The 21,984-nt window shown below is 47.5% G+C and overlaps 1 protein-coding gene across 1 annotated transcript in view; it reads left to right on the top strand.

Annotated features, from left to right (window-relative positions):
• The window catches only part of LOC308276073 (O-acyltransferase like protein-like), a gene marked incomplete at both ends in the record, with an annotated part of 77,306 nt that overhangs the window by 39,587 nt on the left and 15,735 nt on the right, over nucleotides 1-21,984 (top strand). Inside the window, 7 exons of the mRNA XM_080714676.1 lie at nucleotides 2,618-2,783; nucleotides 4,143-4,222; nucleotides 8,959-9,069; nucleotides 13,639-13,771; nucleotides 17,233-17,419; nucleotides 20,216-20,358; nucleotides 21,159-21,258. Of these exons, the coding sequence (XP_080570802.1) occupies nucleotides 2,618-2,783; nucleotides 4,143-4,222; nucleotides 8,959-9,069; nucleotides 13,639-13,771; nucleotides 17,233-17,419; nucleotides 20,216-20,358; nucleotides 21,159-21,258 (920 nt within the window). The remainder of the gene's footprint in view (nucleotides 1-2,617; nucleotides 2,784-4,142; nucleotides 4,223-8,958; nucleotides 9,070-13,638; nucleotides 13,772-17,232; nucleotides 17,420-20,215; nucleotides 20,359-21,158; nucleotides 21,259-21,984) is intronic.

Genomic DNA, 21,984 nt, shown 5'->3' with positions numbered 1-21,984 from the left:
TAATCCCAGCATTCGGGAGGATGAGACAGGAGGATCGCGATTCACAGCCAGCCTCAGCTACTTAGTGAAGTCCTTTGCAACTCATTGAGACCCTGTTTCAAATTAAAGAATAAAAAATAATAGGGCTGGGGGTGTAGCTCAGAGGTAGAATGACCCTGGGTTCTGTCCCCAGTACTGAAAAAAAAAAAAAAAATCAGGCTGGGTGTGTAGCTTGGAGGTAGAATGTCCCTGGGTTTCACCTCCCGTACTGCAAAAATAAATAAATAAAAATAAACAAATAAATAGGGCTTGGGGTGTAGCTCACAGGTAGAATGACCCTGGCTTTAATCCCTCATATCAATCAATAAATAAAAATTTAAAATATATTACAGTGTGCAAATAAATGTAGAATAGGTCAATGAGGAAGAGACCCACCACGTGATCTTCCTCTGGAAGGGCTGGCAGAGATGGTGACTTTTGGTTAGGACCTTGAAAGAAGAAAAGGAATGTTCCAAGCAAAGAATGCTTGGGGGGTGGGGGGGAATGAAGTGTAGGAGTTTGAAGAAAGTCAAAGAACCCAAGCACTCTCTCTGTAGCGGAGCCAGGAGCTTGGAGAGCTGGAGGGGCCCCTGTGATACCAGACAGCGGGAGGGCTGGTATCCCCCTGTCTGTCATCACGGGCTGCATGTTATGCTAAGAAGTCTTGGATGGCTGTTGTACTGTGGGTTGAGAGAAAGGCACCATGATCAGATCACATTTCTTTTCTTTTTCTTTTTTCTTTTCTTCTCTTTCTTTCTTTCTTTCTTTCTTTCTTTCTTTCTTTCTTTTCTTTTCTTTCTTTCTTTTTTTTTTTTTTTGCAGTACTGGGGATGGAACCCAGGGGCCTTCTACCTCCAAGCTACACCCGAGCCCTATTTTTTATTCATTTTGAAACAGGGTCTCACTGAGTTGCAAAGGGCCTTGCTAAGTAGCTAAAGCTGTCTGTGAACCGTGATCCTCTTGTCTCAGCCTCCCAAATGCTGGAATTATAAACTGTGCCACTATGCCCGGCTCTTTGGATTCAATTTCTAATACAAAATGAAGAAGGAGGAGGAGGAGGAGGAGGAGGAGGAGGAAGGAGGAGGAGGAGGAGGAGGAGGAGGAGGAGGAGGAGGAGGAGCAGCTGCCATGGCCCAACCCCAGCTTCTAGGATGCATCAGAACAGATTATCAAATGGTAGGAAGGAGAGAGGGAGAAAGGAAGGAAGGAAGGAGGGAAGAGAGAGGAGAGAAAGAGAGTGAGGCAGGGGTGAGGGAGGAGCGGTGGGCAATGAACAGTGAGAGAAGGCGGGATGGAGGAAGGTGGTTTCCTAAGTGAGGCTGCAGAGAGAGGACCTGACTGGGGTCAGATCTCGTCGTCACTGCACAGGTGGTGACCCTGGGCAAGTCATCCTAACTCCTCTGAGCTGTGATCTCCTTATTAGTAAAACAGAGGTAAGAGCTACCTAAGGGGATAGTTTGGGGTTTAGATATCTCTCAAACGCTTCTATCATGAGCTGGGTGTGGTGGTACAGGCTTGCAATTTTGTAATCCCAATACTTGAGAAACTGAGACAGGAGGATTGTGGTTCACGGACAGCCTCAGCTACTTAGTGGGGCCCTCTACCACTCAGTGAGGGGGCTGGGGATATAGCTCGCGGGTAGAATGCCCCTGGATTCCATCCCCAGTGCCAGAAAAAATAATTAAAAAAAAAAGGTGGTGGCTCACACTTGTAATCCCAGTACTTGGGAAGCTGAAACAGGAAGATCACAGGTTCAAGGACAGCCTCAGACTAATGAGACACTCATAAACCTGCTGAGACTCTGTTTCAAAATAAAAATAGAGCCAGGCATGGTGGTGCATGCTTGTAATCTCAGGACTTGGAGGGCTGAGACAGAAGCATCACAGGTTTGTGGCCAGCCTCAGCCACTTAGTGAGGCCCTCCACAACGTAGTGTTTTAAAATAAAAAAATAAAAAATAGGGTTGGGGGTATAGTTCAGAGGTAGAATGCCCCTGGGTTCAACCCCAAGTACCCCAGCTAACTAAATGAATAAAATTAAAAAAAAATAGAATAGGGCTGGGGGTAGAATACTCTGGTTTCAAGTTCCAGTACCTTAAAAAAAAGTTCCCATCGCAATAGCTGATGCCTACTACACGTGGCTTGCTGAAAAAATAACAGTCCTTTTCAGTAAGCATTGGGGCAGCACAGAGACAGGTGCTTGGCAGTGACCCCTGATCCCTGAACACATAAGTGCTGTAGATATGGTGGGGAGGTGGCGGTCGGTCGGGACAGTCTGCTTTAGAATTTTTTTTTTTTTTTTTTGTGGTACTGAGGGTGGAACCCAGGCGGTCTTCTATCTCCAGGCTATACTCTCAGATCTATTTTATACTTTATTTTGCAAACAGGGTCTCACTAAGTTGCTGAGAGCCTTGCTAAATAGCTGAGGTTGGCTTCGAACCTGTGCAATCCTCCTGTCTCAGCCTCCCAAGCGCTGGGATTACGAGCGTGCGCCACCACGCCCGGCTTCACTTAGAGCATCATATCCGCTGCCGGCCAGGTGCCCACGGATGGGGACGGAGCCCTTGCGGAGCCGCCTTCTCTCTTGCTCTTTCCGCTCAGGCTGCAGCCTCTCCACCTCTATTCAGTGTGCTTGGTGGTTGGATCCTTCTCCCTTGTTCCGTGGGGACCTGTCTGGGAGGTGCCCAAATTCCACTGGGATAACTGCCGGCAAGCGTGGTGGACCAATCTGCTACTGCTGAACAACTTCATGTCCCTTGGGCATGCGGTGAGTCTCTGCTGTCCCCGCATGGACGGCTAGGTCAGTCGGGGCCTCATTGTGTGGCCTGGTGAGCTTTGCCAGGGCTAACCCGAGTCCCATCGCCATGGGGTGCAACCATGCTGGGTTATTCAGGGGTGGCAGCTATAAAAAGCAGAAGGGGCATAGTAGTGCTCCTGAGGTGCACATCTTAAGACAGTTGTCCCCGCTCCATGGTGGCTCCTGTGCCTGTCTATGTCCCTTGCCTGCCCCACAGGAAAGGACCCTTATTCACCTTGTGAATGGAGAGCCTATACTGGGCTGGACCCCCACCACCATACTAGAGCCAGGGTAAATTCTATACGATTTCAAGCCAGACCCGACTGGGCTGGCTGGTTCAGAGATACAAGATCCGCAGTGTTGTGGCTTCTCTAAAGAAAGTGGACAGCTGTCCTTCAGTCATGTCACTCATTCCTCCTATGTCTTGGAAGTGGGACCAAGAAGAGAACTTCCAAGGTGTGGCAGATGCCTACTTATTACACATAACCACGCACTAGCAAGATGGCCAGTGCCCAGCTGGTTGACAGGTTTTGCATCACTCCGGGTAAACTGTTTTCCCGGCAGACTGGCTTGGGCCATTTGTGCTGATGGAAACAGGAACCAGGCGCCTCTCTGGCTGATGCTCACCTTAGGTCCCTGGGAGCAGAGGTACCAGGGCCCTCCAGCTTGCTACTTCTAGTGTCTCACCATGACAGCTCTTCCTTAATTGTGGACAAAGCGGCTCCTTCTGTTGCAAAAATCTGGGCTCCCTTGGAGCTTCAAGGAACAGAACTGCCACAGGAATTTCCTCACAATGAAGGAAAAACAGAGGCAACTGCTTTGTTCTGCAACCAGGCAGCGTAGGACAGAGGTCTGTCAGTTTTGTGCGGAAGGCTGGGGCTTCCGCCCAAGTACATCTGGAGCCCGGCCTGGCTTCTAAGCGAGCGCCTGCTCTCCACCCGGAGCTGGGGTGGGGACTGAGCAGGAAGCCCTCTGAGTTCCACCTACACTGCACCACAGTGATGATAATCATCTCCCACATTCCTGGAACGTGATGAGTTCGGTTCCCATCACCGTCCTAGCAAACTAGCTACTACCGGCTTTTACAAACCCAAGAAGAAACTTGTCCCAATCTCTCTGTTGTAAAACAGCAATAATAATAATACTTACCATCCCAGCTTTGATCTGAGGATTGATGAGACGAGGAAGGTGAACTCAAATCTCTTTCCACACCAGTTGCCTGGCCCCCAAAACCGCCTACTGAGCTCCTGCCCCCAGTCCAGGCTGGTGAGACAATGTAGAACAGACTTGGTACCTAAGGGAAGGAGTCACCCATTTCTCTCTTTTCAGTGCAATGGCTGGACTTGGTACCTTGCCACCGACTTCCAGCTCCATCTCATAACACCGGTGATCATCTTTGTCTACCAAAAGTGAGTCTAGTTTTCCTCCCCTGGTGATATCTTTCCTGAAACTTTTTTTTTGCAGTACTGGGGATGGAACCCAGGGGCATTCTCTCTCTGAGCTATACCCCAGCCCTATTTTTTATTCTTTATTCTGAAACAGGGTCTCACTGAGTTGCAGAGGGCCTCGCTAAGTAGCTGAGGCCTGTCCGCGAACCGCGATCCTCCTGTCTCAGCCTCCCGAATGCTGGGATGACAAGCGTGTGCCACCGCGCCCGGCTCCTGAAATCCTTAAGTGCTCGGTTGGATCTATTACTTTTTTTGTGTGTGGTACTGGGGATGGAATCCAGAGGCCTTCTACGTGTGAGCCATATCCCCAGCTCTATTTTTTATGTTTAGAAGTTCTCATTCTTTTACTTGAAGTTGTCTTTTAAACAATGAAACACTTTCATCCCCATTTCTATTTTGTTTTATAGTACTGGGGTTTAAACCCAGGGGCATTCTACCTTCAAGCTATACCCCCAGACCTACTTTTTATTTCAAAACGGGGTCTTGCTAAGTTGCTAAGAGTCTCACTAACTGCCTGAGGCTGATTTTGAACCTGCCATCCTCCTGTTTCAGCCTCCCCAGTACTGGGATTACAGGCATAGGCAATCACGCCTGGCAAGGGCTACTTTAAAAAATTTTTTTTATTGGTGCATTGTATTTATAATGGGCTATTTTTATTTATTTTTTTGGTGGTACTGGGGTTCCTGGAAGCCCTTCTACCTCCGGGCTACACTCCCAGACCTATTTTATATTTTTATTTGGAAACAGAGTCTCCTAAGCCAGCACGCGCGGCTGGCTTCAAACCTGCGCGATCCTCCTGTCTCTGCCTCCCAAGTGCAGGGATTACAAGTGTGCGCCACCACGCCCGGCAATAGGCTACTTTTATTTTTATTTTTTATTTTTTTATTTTTATTTTTTTGGTGATACTGGGGTTCCTGGAAGCCCTTCTACCTCTGGGCTACACTCCCAGACCTATTTTATATTTTTATTTGGAAACAGAGTCTCCTAAGCCAGCACGCGCGGCTGGCTTCGAACCTGTGTGCTCTTCCTGTCTCTGCCTCCCAAGCGCAGGGATTACAAGTGTACACCACCACGCCCGGCAATAGGCTACTTTTATTTTAATTTTAATTTTATTTTATTTTTTATTTTTTTTGGTGGTACTGGGGTTCCTGGAAGCCCTTCTATCTCTCTGCTACACTCCCAGACCTATTTTTACATTTTTATTTGGAAACAGGGTCTCCTAAGCCAGCGCACGTGGCTGGCTTCGAACCTGCGCGATCCTCCTGTCTCTGCCTCCCAAGTGCGGGGATTACAAGCGTGCGCCACCACGCCCGGCAATAGGCTACTTTTAAAAAATTGGAAAATTAAGAGCTGGGCATGGTGGCACACACTTGTAATCCCAGCATTCAGGAGGCTGAGACAGGAGGATCGTGGTTTGCGGACAGCCTCAGCTACTACTTAGTGAGGCCTTGTGTAACTCAGTGAAACCCTGTTTCAAAATAAAGAAGAAAAAATAGAGCTGGGGTGTAGCTCGGAGGTAGAATGCCCCTGGGTTCCATACCTGGTACCGCAAAAAAAAAAAAAAAAAAAAAAAAAAATTAGGAAATGAAGCTGGGCATGGTGGTGCATGCCTGTAATCTCAGTACTTGGGAAGCTGAGACAGGAGGACCAGAGGTTTGTGGCCAGCTTGGCAATTTTAGTGAGCCTCTCTGCAACCTACCAAGACCCCATTTCAAAGTAAGAAATAAAATAGAACTAGAGGTGTAGCTCAAAGGTAGTATACTCCAAGGTTCAATCCCCAGCATCCCCCCAACCCTGAAAAAAAAAAAAGAAATTTAGGAAATTCCTGCTCAGAAAAGGAGGCACGCCATCCTCCGCTGCTCATCTTCAATCTTTCCATCTTTATTGTGCACGAGTCAGTACGCAGTTGATATTTGCAGGGGAATAATCACGGGTGTGTCAGACCTCGTCCTCAGCTGCTTCTATTCTAACTGTTCTTAGAAACATTTCTACATCTTGACATCACCTGCCTAGCTGTCGGCTTTGGGATTTATAGATCGTTTTCATAGCTGGGCATCTAGATTGTGTCCAATGTTTCATGATTGTAAACGGCTCTGCAATGCCTTTGAACACACTACTTTCTCCCCTACTTATTTCCTCGGGGGCATATTTCCAAGTGGAATTGCTGGGTCAGAGGGGAGGAGCGAGTCTGTGTGCTTGTTCCGCTTGGTGAGATTGCTCTCTGGAAAGAGGGAAGTAATTTACAGCATCGCCGGCCACGTATCGGTGCACCTGCGTGCCCACGCTGGGTATTTATCACCTTAATTTTTGTTAGTTTTAGACACGCTTTATGGCCTCAATAATTCATGGGGAGATTTATAGTTTGCAGATTGCTCATGCCGTATTTTTAAGAGATTTACTATCCTTTCTTTGTTAGACTACCTTTCGAATTTAGGAAACACTGAAAAATATTAGGATTGGGGGAGGGGAACGTATGGACCCCAGGGCCTTGCTATGCAAGAGGAGATGAGGGTCCTGCTAATATTTCAGTGCTTGTGTTTCTGATATTGTTTTTCTGCCCAACTTTTTATACATTCTGCATATGCTGATATTTTTTCTACCCAACTTTTTATCTTCTTTCTTTCTTTCTTTCTTTCTTTCTTTCTTTCTTTCTTTTGGTGGTACTGGGGTTCCTGGAAGCCATTCTACCTCTGGGCTACACTCCCAGACCTACTTTTACATTTTTATTTGGAAACAGGGTCTCCTAAGCCAGCACGTGCAGCTGGCTTCAAACCTGCGCGATCCTCCTGTCTCCGCCTCCCAAGCGCAGGGATTACAAGCGTGCGCCACCACGCCCGGCCTTCCAACTTTTTATTTTTTTAATATTTATTTATTTCTTGGTCCTAGGGATTGAGCCCAGGGGCATTTTACCCTCTTAGCTACACCTCAAGCCCTATCTTTTTTTTTAAACAAGCTCTCATTAAATTTCAAAGGGCCTCACTAGCTTGCTGAGACTGAACTGCAAACCTGTGATCTTCCTGTCTCAGCCTCCCAAGTACTGGGGATTACAAGCGTATGCCACCATGCCTGGCTCTGTCCAGCTTTTTATACATCCTGCTTATGTTATTAGCTTTCTTTTAATAGTTTTGTGATAGATGCATTTCCCCCTGGTATTTTACTTTAAGTAAACATAATTGTAACTTATGTCTGCATAACATCCCATTTCATGAATGAAATATAATTTAGTTAGACCTCCTATTGTTAAATACTTGGATAGTTTCCAGTTTATATGCTTTCATAATAATGGCCTGATGAATATATTCAGGTCGAACATTTGCCTCCAACTGTGGCTTTTCTTTAGAATGTACATCCTTGAGAAGAACTATTGGGTCAAAGAGCCCCACATTGGGAATCTTGAATCATAAAGATAAATGACTTTTTAAGAATGAAGAAGCCGGGCGTGGTGGCGCACGCTTGTAATCCCAGCATTTGGGAGGCTAAGACCGGAGGATCGCGGTTCGCAGAGAGCCTCAGCTACTTAGTGAAGTCCCCCGCAACTCAGTGAGACCTTGTTTCAAAATAAAGAATAAAGAATGAAGACATGCTGGGCATGCTGGCACACTCTTGTAATCCCAGTACTTGGGAGGCTAAAACAGGAGGATTGCATGTTTGTGGCCAGCCTCAGCTACTTAGTGAGGCTCTCTGTAACTTAGTGAGACCCTTTTTCCAAATTAAGTAATATAATAGGGCTGAAGGTGTAGCTCAGAGGTAAGAATAGCCCTGCGGGTATTCCCTAGTACCTCAAAAGGAAAAAAAAAAAAAAAAAAAAAAAAAAAAAAACCCAAAACTGAGGCACCTGTGCTTGACACTTGTACACTACTGTAGACCCTCTTAGTCCCAACCCGTACAGTTCTGAGCAGCTACAACTAGACAGCGCCTTGCTCAGAACCTGTGTCCTCAAAGCTCTTCTTTCTTGCCCCAGAACCTCTCAGTATAACAGCCCAGAATCCTGCAGGGATCCTCCTGTACGCATGCATAATCACAAGGTGTGCAGACATTCACTTGTGTGGAACCACCCCTGACCCATGGGGAATAGAAGACATTTGGGAAAATTTACCTCTCCCTTTCATTACCAATTCATAAGGCTTTCCTTACCATTCATAAGGCTCTGCAGAACATCTGGAACACTGGCCACCTTGATGGCACATCTCGTATTGGCGTTCCCTCTGCCTGATTCCCATTTCCACATGAACTACCCACACCTGGACATTTGCCCCGGCTGTGCTTCTTGTTGAGGGAGGGGGACACCAGGGCCCCTGCCCGCTCCCTCCTCCCTCCCCTTTTCTTGGAGTGGGCGCTTGTGTTCCTTTCTGCCTCGACTAGTTCATTTCTTTCCTACATCAGCCAACTACATCCATACAGTGTTCTGTAGATGACAAGGGACGTTCCGGGCATCGGGCTCCTTTGAAGCTGCTCAGAAACCGCTGGATCGGTGGACAACGACATGGTTCCATCCGTGTCTCCAGGAAGAAACTCAATGTCCAGGCCCAGCCGAGGGTCGGACAGCTAATAAATGGTCAGAGGCACCCAGGCCCTCCCACCTGGCCCAGGTGTCCCTGTCAGCCCCCCCCTCCCCGTCTCAAAAGCAAAGCCCACAGGCGCCCTCGAGTCAGCGCGAAGGGCACTGAAGGGCCCTCCTCCGTGTCTTCTCCCTGCAGGAGTAAGCGAGCCCTTGTTCTCCTCGGGACCTTGCTGTTCTTGGCCTCTTTCACCGTCACAGCTCTGCTGACGCTGGCTTACAAACTCCCGGTGTCTCCATCAGCAGCCAGGTAAAGCGGTTCCCAGCCTGCCCACACGGTGGCCAGGACCTCCCAGGGCGGGCTGCCGGAGGCCAGGCCGCTTGCTCTATGCCCCAGAGGCTCCTGGAAAACCTGGGTGGGAATTTTTGTTTTTTGTCTGAATGAGAAAGTTGATTGCATTGTTGCTTCCAAACTTCTGGACCTTTCCACTGTCCCTGGGGGTGTGTGGGCTTCACTTTGCCCGGGGAAAATGTTTCTCAGAGGAGAGGAGCGCCCCCGTGTGGCCGGAACGTGTTCGTCGTCCAGTGGGAATCGCCCCTGGGAAGCTAGGCGCTGAGACTTCAGGAAGTTAGGTCACCTCTTCCAGGTCACACAGCCTCTGAGTGGCATGGGGGGATCTGAACCTAGGGCCTTACCCACCGCGCAGTTTCCCTTCCCCAACGAGCTACGTGTGATGATTCTTTCTTACAACCACCCTGTGTGTTAAACAGGAATCGCCTGCTTGTCCAGTCTTAATTCAGCAGCGACACAGATAAAAACCAGACATGACAGTCGCCGGCTCCACTTCCTCCCGTGGTGGCGCCGGCCTCACCTGTCATCCTCTTGATTGCTGACCCCAGGGAAACCACACTGGCCTCACCCCAATACACCGAGCACACAGCTTCCGCAGGGCCGTGGCACTTGCCCTTCCGTTCACCTTTTTCAGACATCTGTGCAAAGTCCCAGGGCGGCCTTCATTGGCTTTCCTGCGTAGGAGCGTCCAGAACCGTGCCTGATACAAGTGTGTCTGTGAATGGGTGGAATATGTGGCCAAATGGATGAATGACTAACTACACCTGAACCTCTTGGCCAGCAGAGCCCCATGGCCGACCTTTCTTTAAGTTTTTCCTTCCTTTCTTCCTTCTCCCCCTCCCTCCCTCTCTCTCTTTTCTTTAATTCTTTTCTTTCTTTTTCTTTTTGTGGTGCTGGGATTAAACTCAAAGATTTCTACCTCAGAGCTAGACCCCCAGCCCTATTTTATTTTTTATTTTGAAACAGGTCTCACTAAGTTCCTGAGAACATCACTAAGTGGCTGAGGCTGGCTACGAACCTGCAACCCTCCTGTCTCAGCCTTCCAAGTACTGGGATTACAGATGTGTGCCACCGTGCCCAGCCCCATGCCCTCCCCGTATAATGTTGTCTGCACTTGTGGGTGTATCTGGGTGTGCCAGTCAACATTTTTCAGCTATAACCTAAAAGATTTCTTTTCTTTTCTTTCTGTTTTTTTTTTTTTTTTTTTTTTTTTTTTGCGGGTCTGGGAATGGAACCCAGGGGCATTTGACCTCCAAGCTACACCCCCTGCCCTATTTTAATTCTTTGATTTGGGTCTCACTGACCCAAATTAGGGTCTCACTGAGTTGCAGAGGGTTTCAATAAGTAGCTGAGGCTGTCTGCGAACCAGGATCCTCCTGTCTCAGCCTCCTAAATGCTGGGATTACAAGCGTGCACCACCACGCCTGGCAAAGATTTATTTTTTTAGGATTTTGACTTCAGTAGGAAACAGATCTCAGGCATGGCGGCCGGAAGCAGTGAAAGGGAGGGCACATGGGCTGCGCTTCTCACATCATGGAGGACAGAAGCAGGAGAAAAGGGGCGGGGGAGAGCTGGGCAGGAGGAACCATTTATATCATCCCAAGGCTGCACCCCCAGGGACCACTTCTGTAGACACACCCTGTCAGCCTACTGGGTACCACCTGGGTCAATCCATTGCAATGGAGTTATTCACTTCTGGGATTACTACGTTCATGTCTCAATTACATCATCTCCAAACATTAATAAATGAGATTTTTAGGGGACATTTTCTTTTGGCGGCACTGGGAAGATTAAACCCAGAGACATTCTACCTCTGAGCTCTACCCCTAGACTGATTTTATTTCTTATTTGGAAATAGGGTCTCACTAAGTTGTGGAGGATCTTACTAAGTTTCTGAGGCTGGCTTTGAACCTGTATTCCTCCTGTCCCAGCCTCACAAGTACTTGGATTACAGGCATGCACCACCATGCCTGGCTTTAGGGGACATTTTACATCTAACTATAACAGCAGGTGAGGGAGGAGGAGGAGGCTTATTTATGCCTGGCCTGGTGGTTGGCACCCTTACGTGTATGTTCCAGTCTCTTGGGAAGCTTTTATTTTTTAATTTTTAAAATTTTTCTTTTTGCAGTACTACAGATGGAATTTAGGGGCATTATACCTCCAAGCTACACCCCCAGCCCTATTTTTTAGTTTTTTTAAATTTATTTTAATTTATTTTATTTTTTTGCAGTACTGGGGATGGAACCCAGGGATATTTTATCTCCGAACTACACCCCCAGTTCTAATTTTTATTCTTTATTTTGAAACAGGGTCTCGCTGAGTTGCGAAGGGCCTCGCTAAGTAGCTGAGGCTGTCTGGGAACCACAATCTTCTGGTCTCAGTCTCCCAAATGCTGGGATTACAAGTGCGCGCCACCACACTCGGCTTCTGGGAAGCTTTTAGACCTTCCCAATGCCTCTGGCCCTACCTTGGGTCAGTTGAATCAGAATCTCTGGGGATGCGCCCAGGCACCTGACTGCTGTGAGTTTCCTGATATCCCAATGGGCAGCCAGGGTGGAAGAAGAACCACCCACTGGGCCTCTAGCAACTTTCCTTCCTCTGATGGCCCCTGCACGGGCTGTGCATTGATTCAGAGATGAAAGTACTTTTGACTTGGACTGGGGGCAGGATAAATTGAAGGCAAGAGTTCTCAGTCTAGGCTGTACTTTGGAAGCCCGGGGAAACTTTAACAACCCTCATTCCTGAAGTTCTGATTCAGCGGGCCTGGGTGTAACCTGGACATCTCTGTGACAGCTCTCCACAGCGGTGCTTTTCAACACCGAGGGCTTCAGGGTCACCTGGTGGCTTGCTACTGCAAGATGGCTGCGTCCACCACTGGCCTCCTCCTCTTCAGTATGTCTGAGGAGTGGGAGGGAGGAAAAGCAGGAATTTGGGTTCTGAATAAGTTCTCAAGATGATACTGCCATTAATGTCAGGGGAACAAGTCTTGGAATCACAGCATCAAATAATACTCTTTGGTATCCTCTTAAAAGCCCATCCTGGACTCTCAGAACTTCTCTTTTCTCTCAGGTCAGTTTATTCTGGTTATCACATTCTTAGAGCCATCCTGGTGTATCAACCACCAGAAACAGCTGTTTATTTGTTTATTTATTTATTTATATTTATTTATTTATTTTTTGTGGTACTGGGGATGGAAACCAGGGTCCTAAGTACTGGGATTATAAGCATGCACCACCATGCCTAGCTTATTTTTATATTTATAATAGATTTTTTAAAAAAATCCTTTTATTGGTGCAATGTAATTATATGCCAGAGAAAGATTCACAGTAGGCTGGGTGTGGTGGCACAAGCCTTTAACCCTAGTACTTGGGAGGCCAAGATAGGAAGATCACAGGTTCAAAGCCAGCCTCAGCAATTTAGTGAGGCACTCAAAAACTTAGTGAGACCATTTCCAAATAAGAAATAAAATAGGGTTGGTGATATAGCCTCAGTTCAATTTTCAGCACCATAAAACAAAACAAAACAAACAACCCCAAAACAAAAGATTCAAAGTGACACGAACATACATGCTTATAGGAATGACCTTTTTTTTTCCCGGTAGTAGGGATGGAACCAGGGGCATTCTACCTCCGAGCTACACCCCAGCTCTATTTTTTTTTTTTTTTTTTTTTTGCAGGTCTGGGGATGGAACCCAGGGGCATTCAACCTCTGAGCTACACCTCCTGCCCTATTTTTTATTCTTTATTTTGAAACCAGGTCTCAGTGAGTTGCAGAGGGCATCACTAAGTAGTTGAGGCTGTCCGTGAACCGCGATCCTACAGGCCTCAGCCTCCCGAATTCTGGGATTACAAGTGTGCGCCTTTTTTTTCTTGATCTCTTTCTTTCTCTCTCTTTCTTTCTTTCTTTCTTTCCTTCTTTCTTTCTTTCTTTCTTTCTTTCCTTCTTTATTTTTGTGGTACTAGGGGTGGAACCCAGAGGCTTTCTACCTCCAGGCTATACTCCCAGACCTATTTTATATTTTATTTGGAAACAGGGTCTCACTAAGTAGCCGAGGCTGGCTTCAAACCTGTGCGATCCTCCTGTCTCAGCCTCCCAAGCGCAGGGATTACAAACGTGCACCACCACACCTGGCTTTTTATTCTTTATTTTGAAACAGGGTCTCACTGAGTTGCAAAGGACCTCACTAAGTAGCTGAGGCTAGCCGCAAACTGCCATCCTCCTGTCTCAGCCTCCCAAGTACTGGGATTACAAGGGTGCGTCGCCGCGCCCAGCTAGGAATGACTATTTAAAATGAACCAAGTCATCCTATTTCCTTGGGATCTGGGGTAGAATTTGAACAAACCAGCTGTGCCCTGGATCCTGCTGAGGCAGTCATGATGTAATATTTGTAGATGATTGTGGAGATGAGCAAATGGGGCGCCAGATACCTTTCGATTTTCTGGTGGCCCCAGTGGACGTCTCTGGGGTTCCCACTCCTGTGTCCAGGACAAACATAACCTTTTGCTTTATTTCTTTGTGTGTTTCCAGTGACAATGAGACCTTGATGTATTTCTTGGAATACTACACCAAGCCCTACTGCCGATGTGGACCATTCCTCGTGGGCCTCTTCCTGGGCATTTTCATGCACCAAAACCATCGGGAGAACATTCTCAACACTAAAGTATGGCTTCCGCAGGCCTTCCGGGAAGGCAGGGGGCTGGTTGGGATCAGCGTGGTCCACTTGGCCAGGTTCTCCCAAGCCATGGGCAGGAGAAATCTGGTTGCTGGATATTTATTGTGCTGTGGTGTGTTGTGGATGCTAACAGATAAAAGAGAGACTTTATCTTTTTGCCAGAACCTGATTCTCTCCCCTGAACTCCCCCCTTTTTTTTTTTTTTTTTTTGCCAAGGATCAATTTAATATTCATGTCTTTAGCAAGAAAAAATATCATAAGCATTGCCAAATAAAACAAACATAAAAACAGCTATGATTAAAAAGGTTTTTTTAAATTTATTTTTATTGGTGCATTGTAATCATACATCACATTGGAATATAAGACTTGAGAGGATATACAAGCACACCTCATCCAATTAGCCCTCATCCATTCCCTCCATCCATCCCATTCCCTCCCCCTCCCTCGATCCCATGCTTGTTTGGTGATTAACTTTGATACATATGTTTATGTACCTCCTGCTTTTTAAAGAGGCTCCATCCTCCCCTATTCCATACCCTCTGATTGGTCACCTTAATTGCTTCACTATAGGGCCCTTTCTATTAAGCTCCCTTTTACAAAGCTTTAGATTTGGGACCCAGTGGGGACCCATCTATCAGACTCAAAGAGACCTAGGATGCGGAGAGGCACACCAAGCGAGATTACCATGGCCAGACCCTCTTCGGGAGGCGATAGTGAGTTGGGTTGGATGTTTGAAGCTCTGTGGTTTCTAGAGACAGGATTCTTGTTCAGATCTGACGGTTCCATCTGGGAATCAGCCTGTGAGGTGTCTAGAGAGGGAGGAGCTGTTCCTTGGCCTTCCAGGTGGGCCCTGAGCACACATTTGCCTCCCTGCGCCCCTCTGGGCAGTCACTCGGCTTCGCCATTCAACCTCTCTACTCCAGCTGGGAACCTGGACTTGCTTGGGTACCTCTTTCTTAAGGACCACTCATTCTCTCCCTCCTGCCCGCCCACCAAGCCCTGCTGCTTTTCGCACCTGCTGCCCTCTCGGAGCACCTCCAAACGACCTTGGACCTCGCTCAATTTCTTCTTATCTCTTGCCTGGATTTCTTCACTAGTTTTCTTGTCTCCACTCGTGATCTCTAATCTCCTCTAAGCAGCAACTTGGGGGTGCCTTTGAACCACGCAAAACCTTTCTGTGAGCAGGGCGTGGTGGCACATGCTTAGAATCCTAGTACTTGGGAGGCTGAGACTGGAGGATAGCTGGTTCAAAGACAGCTTCAACTGCAACTAGGCTGTCTTTCCTCATCCCCCCAGGCTGGGCTGTGCCCTTCTTTGTGTTTGTCTGTGTGCTGTGCATTCCTGGGCCCTGGTTTCTTTCTTTCTTTTTGGTGATCCTGGGGTTCCTGGAAGCCTTCTACCTCTGGGCTACACTCGCAGACCTATTTTTACATTTTTATTTGGAAACAGGGTCTCCTAAGCCAGCGCGCATGGCTGGCTTCGAACCTGCACGATCCTCCTGTCTCTGCCTCCCAAGCGCGGGGATTACAAGCGTGCGCCACCACGCCCGGCTGGGCCCTGGTTTCTAACTACGGGGTATGCACTTTTCTCCCCAACTTTTGGTTCTGAGATCTTGGCTCATTGAAGGCATTAATAAGTGACCAAACAAATGAATGATCATTTGCTTCTCACAGCAAGAAGAGCTAGGAATCCCATCGCACTATTCGAATACAGCTTTGACCTCAAACCCTTCGGCAGGCCCCTACCTTATTTATCTAGATTTTGTGTATGATTCATTGCAGAGAAAAAGACCTGATCCTTGGAAAATCATATTGTGTTACTCCTGGTGGGAAAGAGATAGGATTTAACCAGGACGAATGGATATATATAGGGGCTAAGGAGTTATATGATATTTTTTTTGTGTGTGTGGTACTGGGGGTGGAACCCAGGGGCCTTTAAAACTCTGGGCTATACTCCCAGACCTATTTTATACTTTATTTGGAAACAGAATCTCACTTAGTTTCTGAGAGCCTCACTAAATAGCTGAGGCTGGCTTCCAACCTGTGCAATCCTCCTGTCTCAGCTTCCCAAGCGCGGGGATTACAAGCATGCGCCACCACGCCTGGCTCTGTGACTTTTTTTTGTATGTGTGGTGTTGGGGCTTGAACTCAGGGGCATTCTACCTCTGATCTACACCCCCAGCCTGATTTTTTATTCTTTATTTTGAAACAGAGTCTCACTACGTTTCAGAAGTCCTCACTAAGTAGCCGAGGCCGGCAACAAACCCGGATCCTCCTGTCTCAGCCTCCCAAGTACTGTGATTACAAGCATGCGCCACCAGCTAGCCTTGCCTTCTCTGTAGCCAGAAGCTGTACGGGAACCTGAGAGCCATGTAGGCCTTAGAGACAATCTGGCAGACTGATGTGACGTTGGCTTGGTCGCACCTTGAGAAACCAGAACATGGAGAAGCAAGAGAGAGCCAGGGAAGATGGATTTGGGTTGAAAATGGTCAAAAAATGTGGCAGAAGACCCATATTCTGAAACTGGGCCAAATAATAAAATTTAGTTCACGGAGCTGTTCTCTGAGCTGAGAGCGTCTCCAGTCTCCCAAACCTTCCGCCATTTTGTGTCCCAGTGACTAGGGTGTGTCCAAGCAGGGCTGTGCCCCGTAGACCTTCACATCTCAGACGGGAGCAGGACCAATCCAGAAGCCCTCTTCAGTGGGACGGAATGGAAGATCAGGCGTGGTGGCCGTGGTTTGAACATGACCCGTTTGCTTTTACTCTTTTATTTTCTTGCAGTACTGGGGATGGAACCCAGGGGCATTCTACCTCCAAGCTCCACCTCCAGCCCTATTTTTTATTCTTTGTTTTGAAACAGGGTCTCACTATGTTGTGGAAGGGCCTCACCACATAGCTGAGGCTGGCTGTGAACCTGCGATCCTCCGGGTCTTAGTGTTCCAAGGACTGGGATTCCAAATGTGCAGCGCCACGCCCGGCCGCCACTCTTTTTTATTTTGGAATGGTTGTAGATCCACAGGAAGTTGCAAAAACAGTAAGGAGAGAGCTTGTGAATCCAGGCTCAGGCTCCCCCTCTGGCTCCACGTGTGTAACTACGATACCTGCTCACTCCCAGGCACCATGGTCCTTTAGAAGCACCCGCCTTAGCTGTCCTCCTTTGCACGTGCGTAGAGTTCTGGGCAATGCTGTCCCGCGTGGACACCTGCGTGGCCGCCGCCACTGTCGAGGAACAACCTTAATGTCACACACGGCTTCCTCATCCTCTCCTCGTGGTCACGTACACCCTCCCCCGCCATCCCTCACCGGCAGTAACCGCGAAGCTATTTTCGTCAAATTACACATGGAGGTGTGAAGTGAAATTAAAAAAAAAAATGAGTTTGTGCGAAAGGACATGAGTATACAGAGTCCCACATCCTTCGGGCCCCCTGAGCTACCTTTTTTCCCCTGCAGGTGCGGGCCGTGCTGGGGTGGACTTGCTCCCTGCTCACCCTGTTCCTGGTTGTCGCCGGGGCGTATGCAATAGATGACCTCTCCGTCACCTCCTCTGCAGCCGCTGCTGTCTACCAGGCGCTGCACCGGACCCTGTGGGCGGCGGCTGTAGGCTGGGTCATCTTCGCATGCCGGGAAGGCTACGGAGGTAGGAGGTGGCACTGGGCTCTGCTTGGGCCCATGCCCATCCCTTAGAGGGTGACAGATTTATTTATTTTTGTGGTCCTGGGGATTGAACCAGAGACATTCTACCTGTGAGCTACACCCCCAACCCCAGCCTGATTTTATTTCTTATTTGGAAACAGAATCTCATTAGGTTGATGAGAGTCTCATTACTTTTTGAGGCTATTTTCGAACCTGCGATCCTCCTATCTCAGCCTCCTAAGTAATGAGATTACAGGCGTGCAAGGGTAACAAATTTAAAACACAAAGTGAGCCGGGCGTGGTGGCGCACGCTTGTAATCCCCGCGCTTGGGAGGCAGAGACAGGAGGATCGCGCAGGTTCGAAGCCAGCTGCGCGCACTGGCTTAAGAGACCGTGTTTTCAAATAAAAATGTAAAAATAGGTCTGGGAGTGTAGCCCAGAGGTAGCAGGGCTTCCAGGAACCCCAGTACCACAAAAACAAACAAACAAACAAACAAACAAAAAACACAAAGTGAGTCTCCAGAGGAGCTTCTGTTCACTGGAGTGGTTGGTGAATGGCTCCCATTGATTCAAAATGTCATCCTGATGCAAAAGGCCCTGGGTTCAGTCCCAGTACTGCTAAAAAAAGTAAAAAAAGTTTGTCTATACCTTTGGAGAAAACAACCCACATATTGTTTTAGATTTTTATGTTGGTCTATATACAAATATAAGTTCTCAAAATAAAAAAGCACCCTCTTCAGTAAATCTCACTTAGAAGTTAGAAAAGGATGTGGACACAGTAACACAGAGAGAAGACAGAGCAATTTAGTGACAGAGGATAAGACTCCTGGCCATGCCTATCTTGAGGCTCAGTTGCCTCCTCTGAGGGGATGAAACTAAAGAGTTGTCAAGATCCCCTCTGTAACTGAGGAACTATGTCTGTTGGGTTGACTTTTTTTTTTTTTTGGTGCTGGGGATGGAACCCAGGGGCATTCTACCTTTGATCTATACCCCTAGCCCTATTTTTTTACCCCTCATTTTGAATCAGAATCTCACTAAGTTGCAGAAGGCCTCAGTAAATAGCTGAGGCTGGCTACGAACCTGCGATCCTACTGTCTCTCACTCATGCAAGTGGGCTGCGTTCTCGTTGACTGATGTGTCTGTATTTATGGAAAACATTGTATCCCATGACTACAGCCCGGTGCGCACCCCCCCCCCCCGCCCCATCCTAGGACAATGCCCAGGAGTGGTCCACAGAGCCTTGGAACATGAACACCCCGCCTCCCGTGCCCACACAGGCAGTTTATAGTACACTGGCGCACATCACAGTATCCCTGCCTGCTGCAACACGTCTGGTGTTATTGAGGATAACAGGCTGATATAAATAATGAGAGAGGAACAGCTTTGACTGTTATATTAAGCAAGTTTGCAGCCTTATCCTAACAGTGAGCTAATAACTGCCTTCAATCATTAGGCAGAATAAGGGTGACCTCTCTCTTGACCCAGGTTACAGATGAGCCCTTTGGCTTATTCCTGAGTGCTGTATTATTCAAAGGTGTGTTGTTACCACCCAGACTACAAGCACAACTGATGTTCTGGACTTGGGTCTCCAATGCTCTCTATATTAAGGTATCAAGATCAGCCAGGCGTGGTGGTACACACTTGTCATCCCAGTACTTGGGGAGCTGAGACAGGAGGATCACGAGTTCACGGCCAGCCTCAACAACCTTGAGGCCCTCTGCAACTTAGTGAGATCCTGTTTCAAAATTAAAAAGCAAAATCAGGTTGAGGGTGTAGCTCCGAAGTAGAATGCCCCTGAATTCAATCCTCAGTACAAAACAAAACAAGACAAAAATTTAGGATTGGCTGATGAGTAAATGTAGGAGGTGAGACTTCGGATAAATTGCTAGAAAACATGAGTGTTGCTGGCACAGTGGCTTATGCCAGTAATCCCAGTACTTGGGAGGCTGAGGCAGGAGGACTGCAGATTCAAAGCCCAAGTGTGTAGTGACTTAGAGAAACCCTATTTATTTATTTATCTATGTATTTATTTATTTATTTATTTATTTATTTATTTTTGGTGGTATTGGGGGTAGAACCCAGGGGTTTTTCTACCTCTGGGCTATACTCCCAGACCTGTTTTATACTTTATTTGGAAACAGGGTCTCACTAAGTTGCTGAGAGCCTCACTAAGTAGCTGAGGCTGGTTTCAAACCCGTGTGATCCTCCTGTCTCAGCCTCCCAAGCGCGGGGATTACACATCCGGCTCCGAGCGAGACCCTATTTAAAAATAAATAAATAAAAGGCCAGGCATAGTGGCACATACCTGTAATCCCAGTGTTTGGTAGGCTGAAACAGGAGGATCACAGGTTTGTTGTGGCCATCTTGAGGCCCTCAGTAACTTAGAGAGACTTTGTTAAAACAAAAAACAAACAAACAAAAAAGTAAGGCTGAGGGTGTAGCTTGGAGGTAGACTGCTCCTGAGTTCAATCCCTAGGACCACAAACAGATAAGTAAGTAAGTAAGTAAATAAATAAATAAACAAACAAATAAATTCATAAATAAATAGCAGGGCTGGGATGTAGCTTGGAGGTAGACTGCCCCTGGGTCTAATCCCTAGGACCACAAACACATAAGTAAGTAAGTAAATAAATAAATAAATAAATAAATAACAGGGCTGGGGATGTAACTTGGAGGTAGAATGCCCCTGGCTTTAATTCCCAGCACCACAAATAAGCAAGCAAATGAAGAAGTTACCAGGTCTTCACCAGCCCAGAGGGCCTTGGGCTGCCTGAGGCAGGGCCTGCCCTTCCTTCCCCAGGTGTGGTAGGCCGGGTGCTTTCCTGTGCCATCTGGAGCTTCCTGGCCCGCGTCAGTTACGCCTCCTACCTGGTGCACCCGATTCTCATCATCCTCTACAATGGACTTCAGGACACGCTCATCCACTACTCGGACAGCAGCATGGTGAGCTGGTGCCCAGCCCTTCATCACCACCCACCACAGTGCCACGGTGCGCCACATGTACTCTATTGGCTTTGAGAGAAGCCTGTTTTGATTGTTTTGTGAAGGGCCTTATTGTTCTCTGCTGTATTCGAGAGAGCGAGGGGGAGGGCTCCGGTGCAGTATACCATCTTTATTTACTTTATTTTTGATGGTTCGGATGGTTCTGCAGATCCGTTTCACATAGTGAAAGGCTCCATTTAGAGAAAAAAATCATAAGCCCCTAGCAGCTAGCTAATAGTTAAAACAGCCAGCTAATAGTTAAAAAGAAAAAGTATATTTTACTGCAGCTTACAGCTTAGGAATGTAAGATATGCGATAAGCCCACCCCATCTTATCTATACTGTCTGGGCCAGAGCGCCTTGACCCGGGAGCTTACTGACTGCACCTGGTATTTTATCTAACACTTGACTACAGAATGTACTTTTCAAATGATTCTGTAATTTTCTGTAAACGCATGCAATTTAGCCCAAAACCCCCTAACTAATGGTCTTTTCCCTATAAATACCCTCAGTTTCAGTGGCTCGGGGCCGAACTCCTATACGAGTCGGCCCCAGTGCACTGGCTCCTTAATAAACCTTCATCTTTTGCTCATTGCATCAAGGACGTCGTCTCTCGTGGTTCTTGACGTCGCTTATCCCGAGGTTGATTGAGGGTTTCCCCTCGGCGGGGGTCTTACAATAGCTAGGATGGCACAGTTAGTGATCCCGCCACGCAGGCATCGTAGAGTAAAACGGTGTCTCCCATGCCGTCTTTCCTTGCAGTTCTATCTTTTCTCTGGACACTGCGTGCTCACCTTGGTCTCTGGGCTGGCCCTGACGCTGTTCATTGAGAGGCCGTGGCTGGAACTGAAGTGGAGCCCAAGTGGCCCAAGAAACTCGGGGCCATAATATCCGTGAAAACCCGAAAGGATGGTGTCATTGTTGGCAATGAGCAGAGGAAGGGGCGACCTCTGTGTGCCCTGAATGCTCGGTTCCTAAGGAGAGGGATGAATCTGATTTTGTGAACATTTCATACACACAGGTTCTCTGTGTTTAAAACAGAAGACAGTTCTTTGATGATTTTTATAGTGACACGACAATCACCCTTTGTTGAACACTTTTAGTAAAATGCTCTATTTTTTTTTTTGGTCTTGGCTCATATTTGGTTTTCTGAATCAATGATCACAGTGTTAAGTTAAAATGGAGCTAGGTAAGGCCTTAAGAATCCAGAGTAGACAAAGCCAGCTAGCTCTCCTAAGTGACCTTAACCTTGTTCAATTTGCAAAGCTTTATGTGAAGCCAGGCTTGGTGGCATTCCCTTGTAATCTCAGCATTTGGGAGGGTGAGTCAGGAGGATCACAGGTTCGAGACTAGCCTCAGCAACCTAGTGAGAGCTTAATACAAAACAAAACAAAACAAATAATAAGGGCTCAGGGGTGTAGCACGGAGGTAGAATGCCCCTGGGTTCAATCTCTAATCACACACACACACACACACACACACACACACACACACACGGCTGCAGTGTAACTTGGAGGTAGAATGCCCCTGAGTTCAATTCCTACTACAAGAAGAAGAAGAAGAAGATGATGATGATGACGGATGAGGA

The sequence above is a fragment of the Muscardinus avellanarius genome (assembly GCF_963383645.1).
Source record: "Muscardinus avellanarius genome assembly, chromosome: 17".
In the NCBI taxonomy this organism is placed as follows: domain Eukaryota; kingdom Metazoa; phylum Chordata; class Mammalia; order Rodentia; family Gliridae; genus Muscardinus; species Muscardinus avellanarius.
Note: the sequence above shows the minus strand (reverse complement) of the source record. Positions and strands in the feature narration are given on the sequence as shown.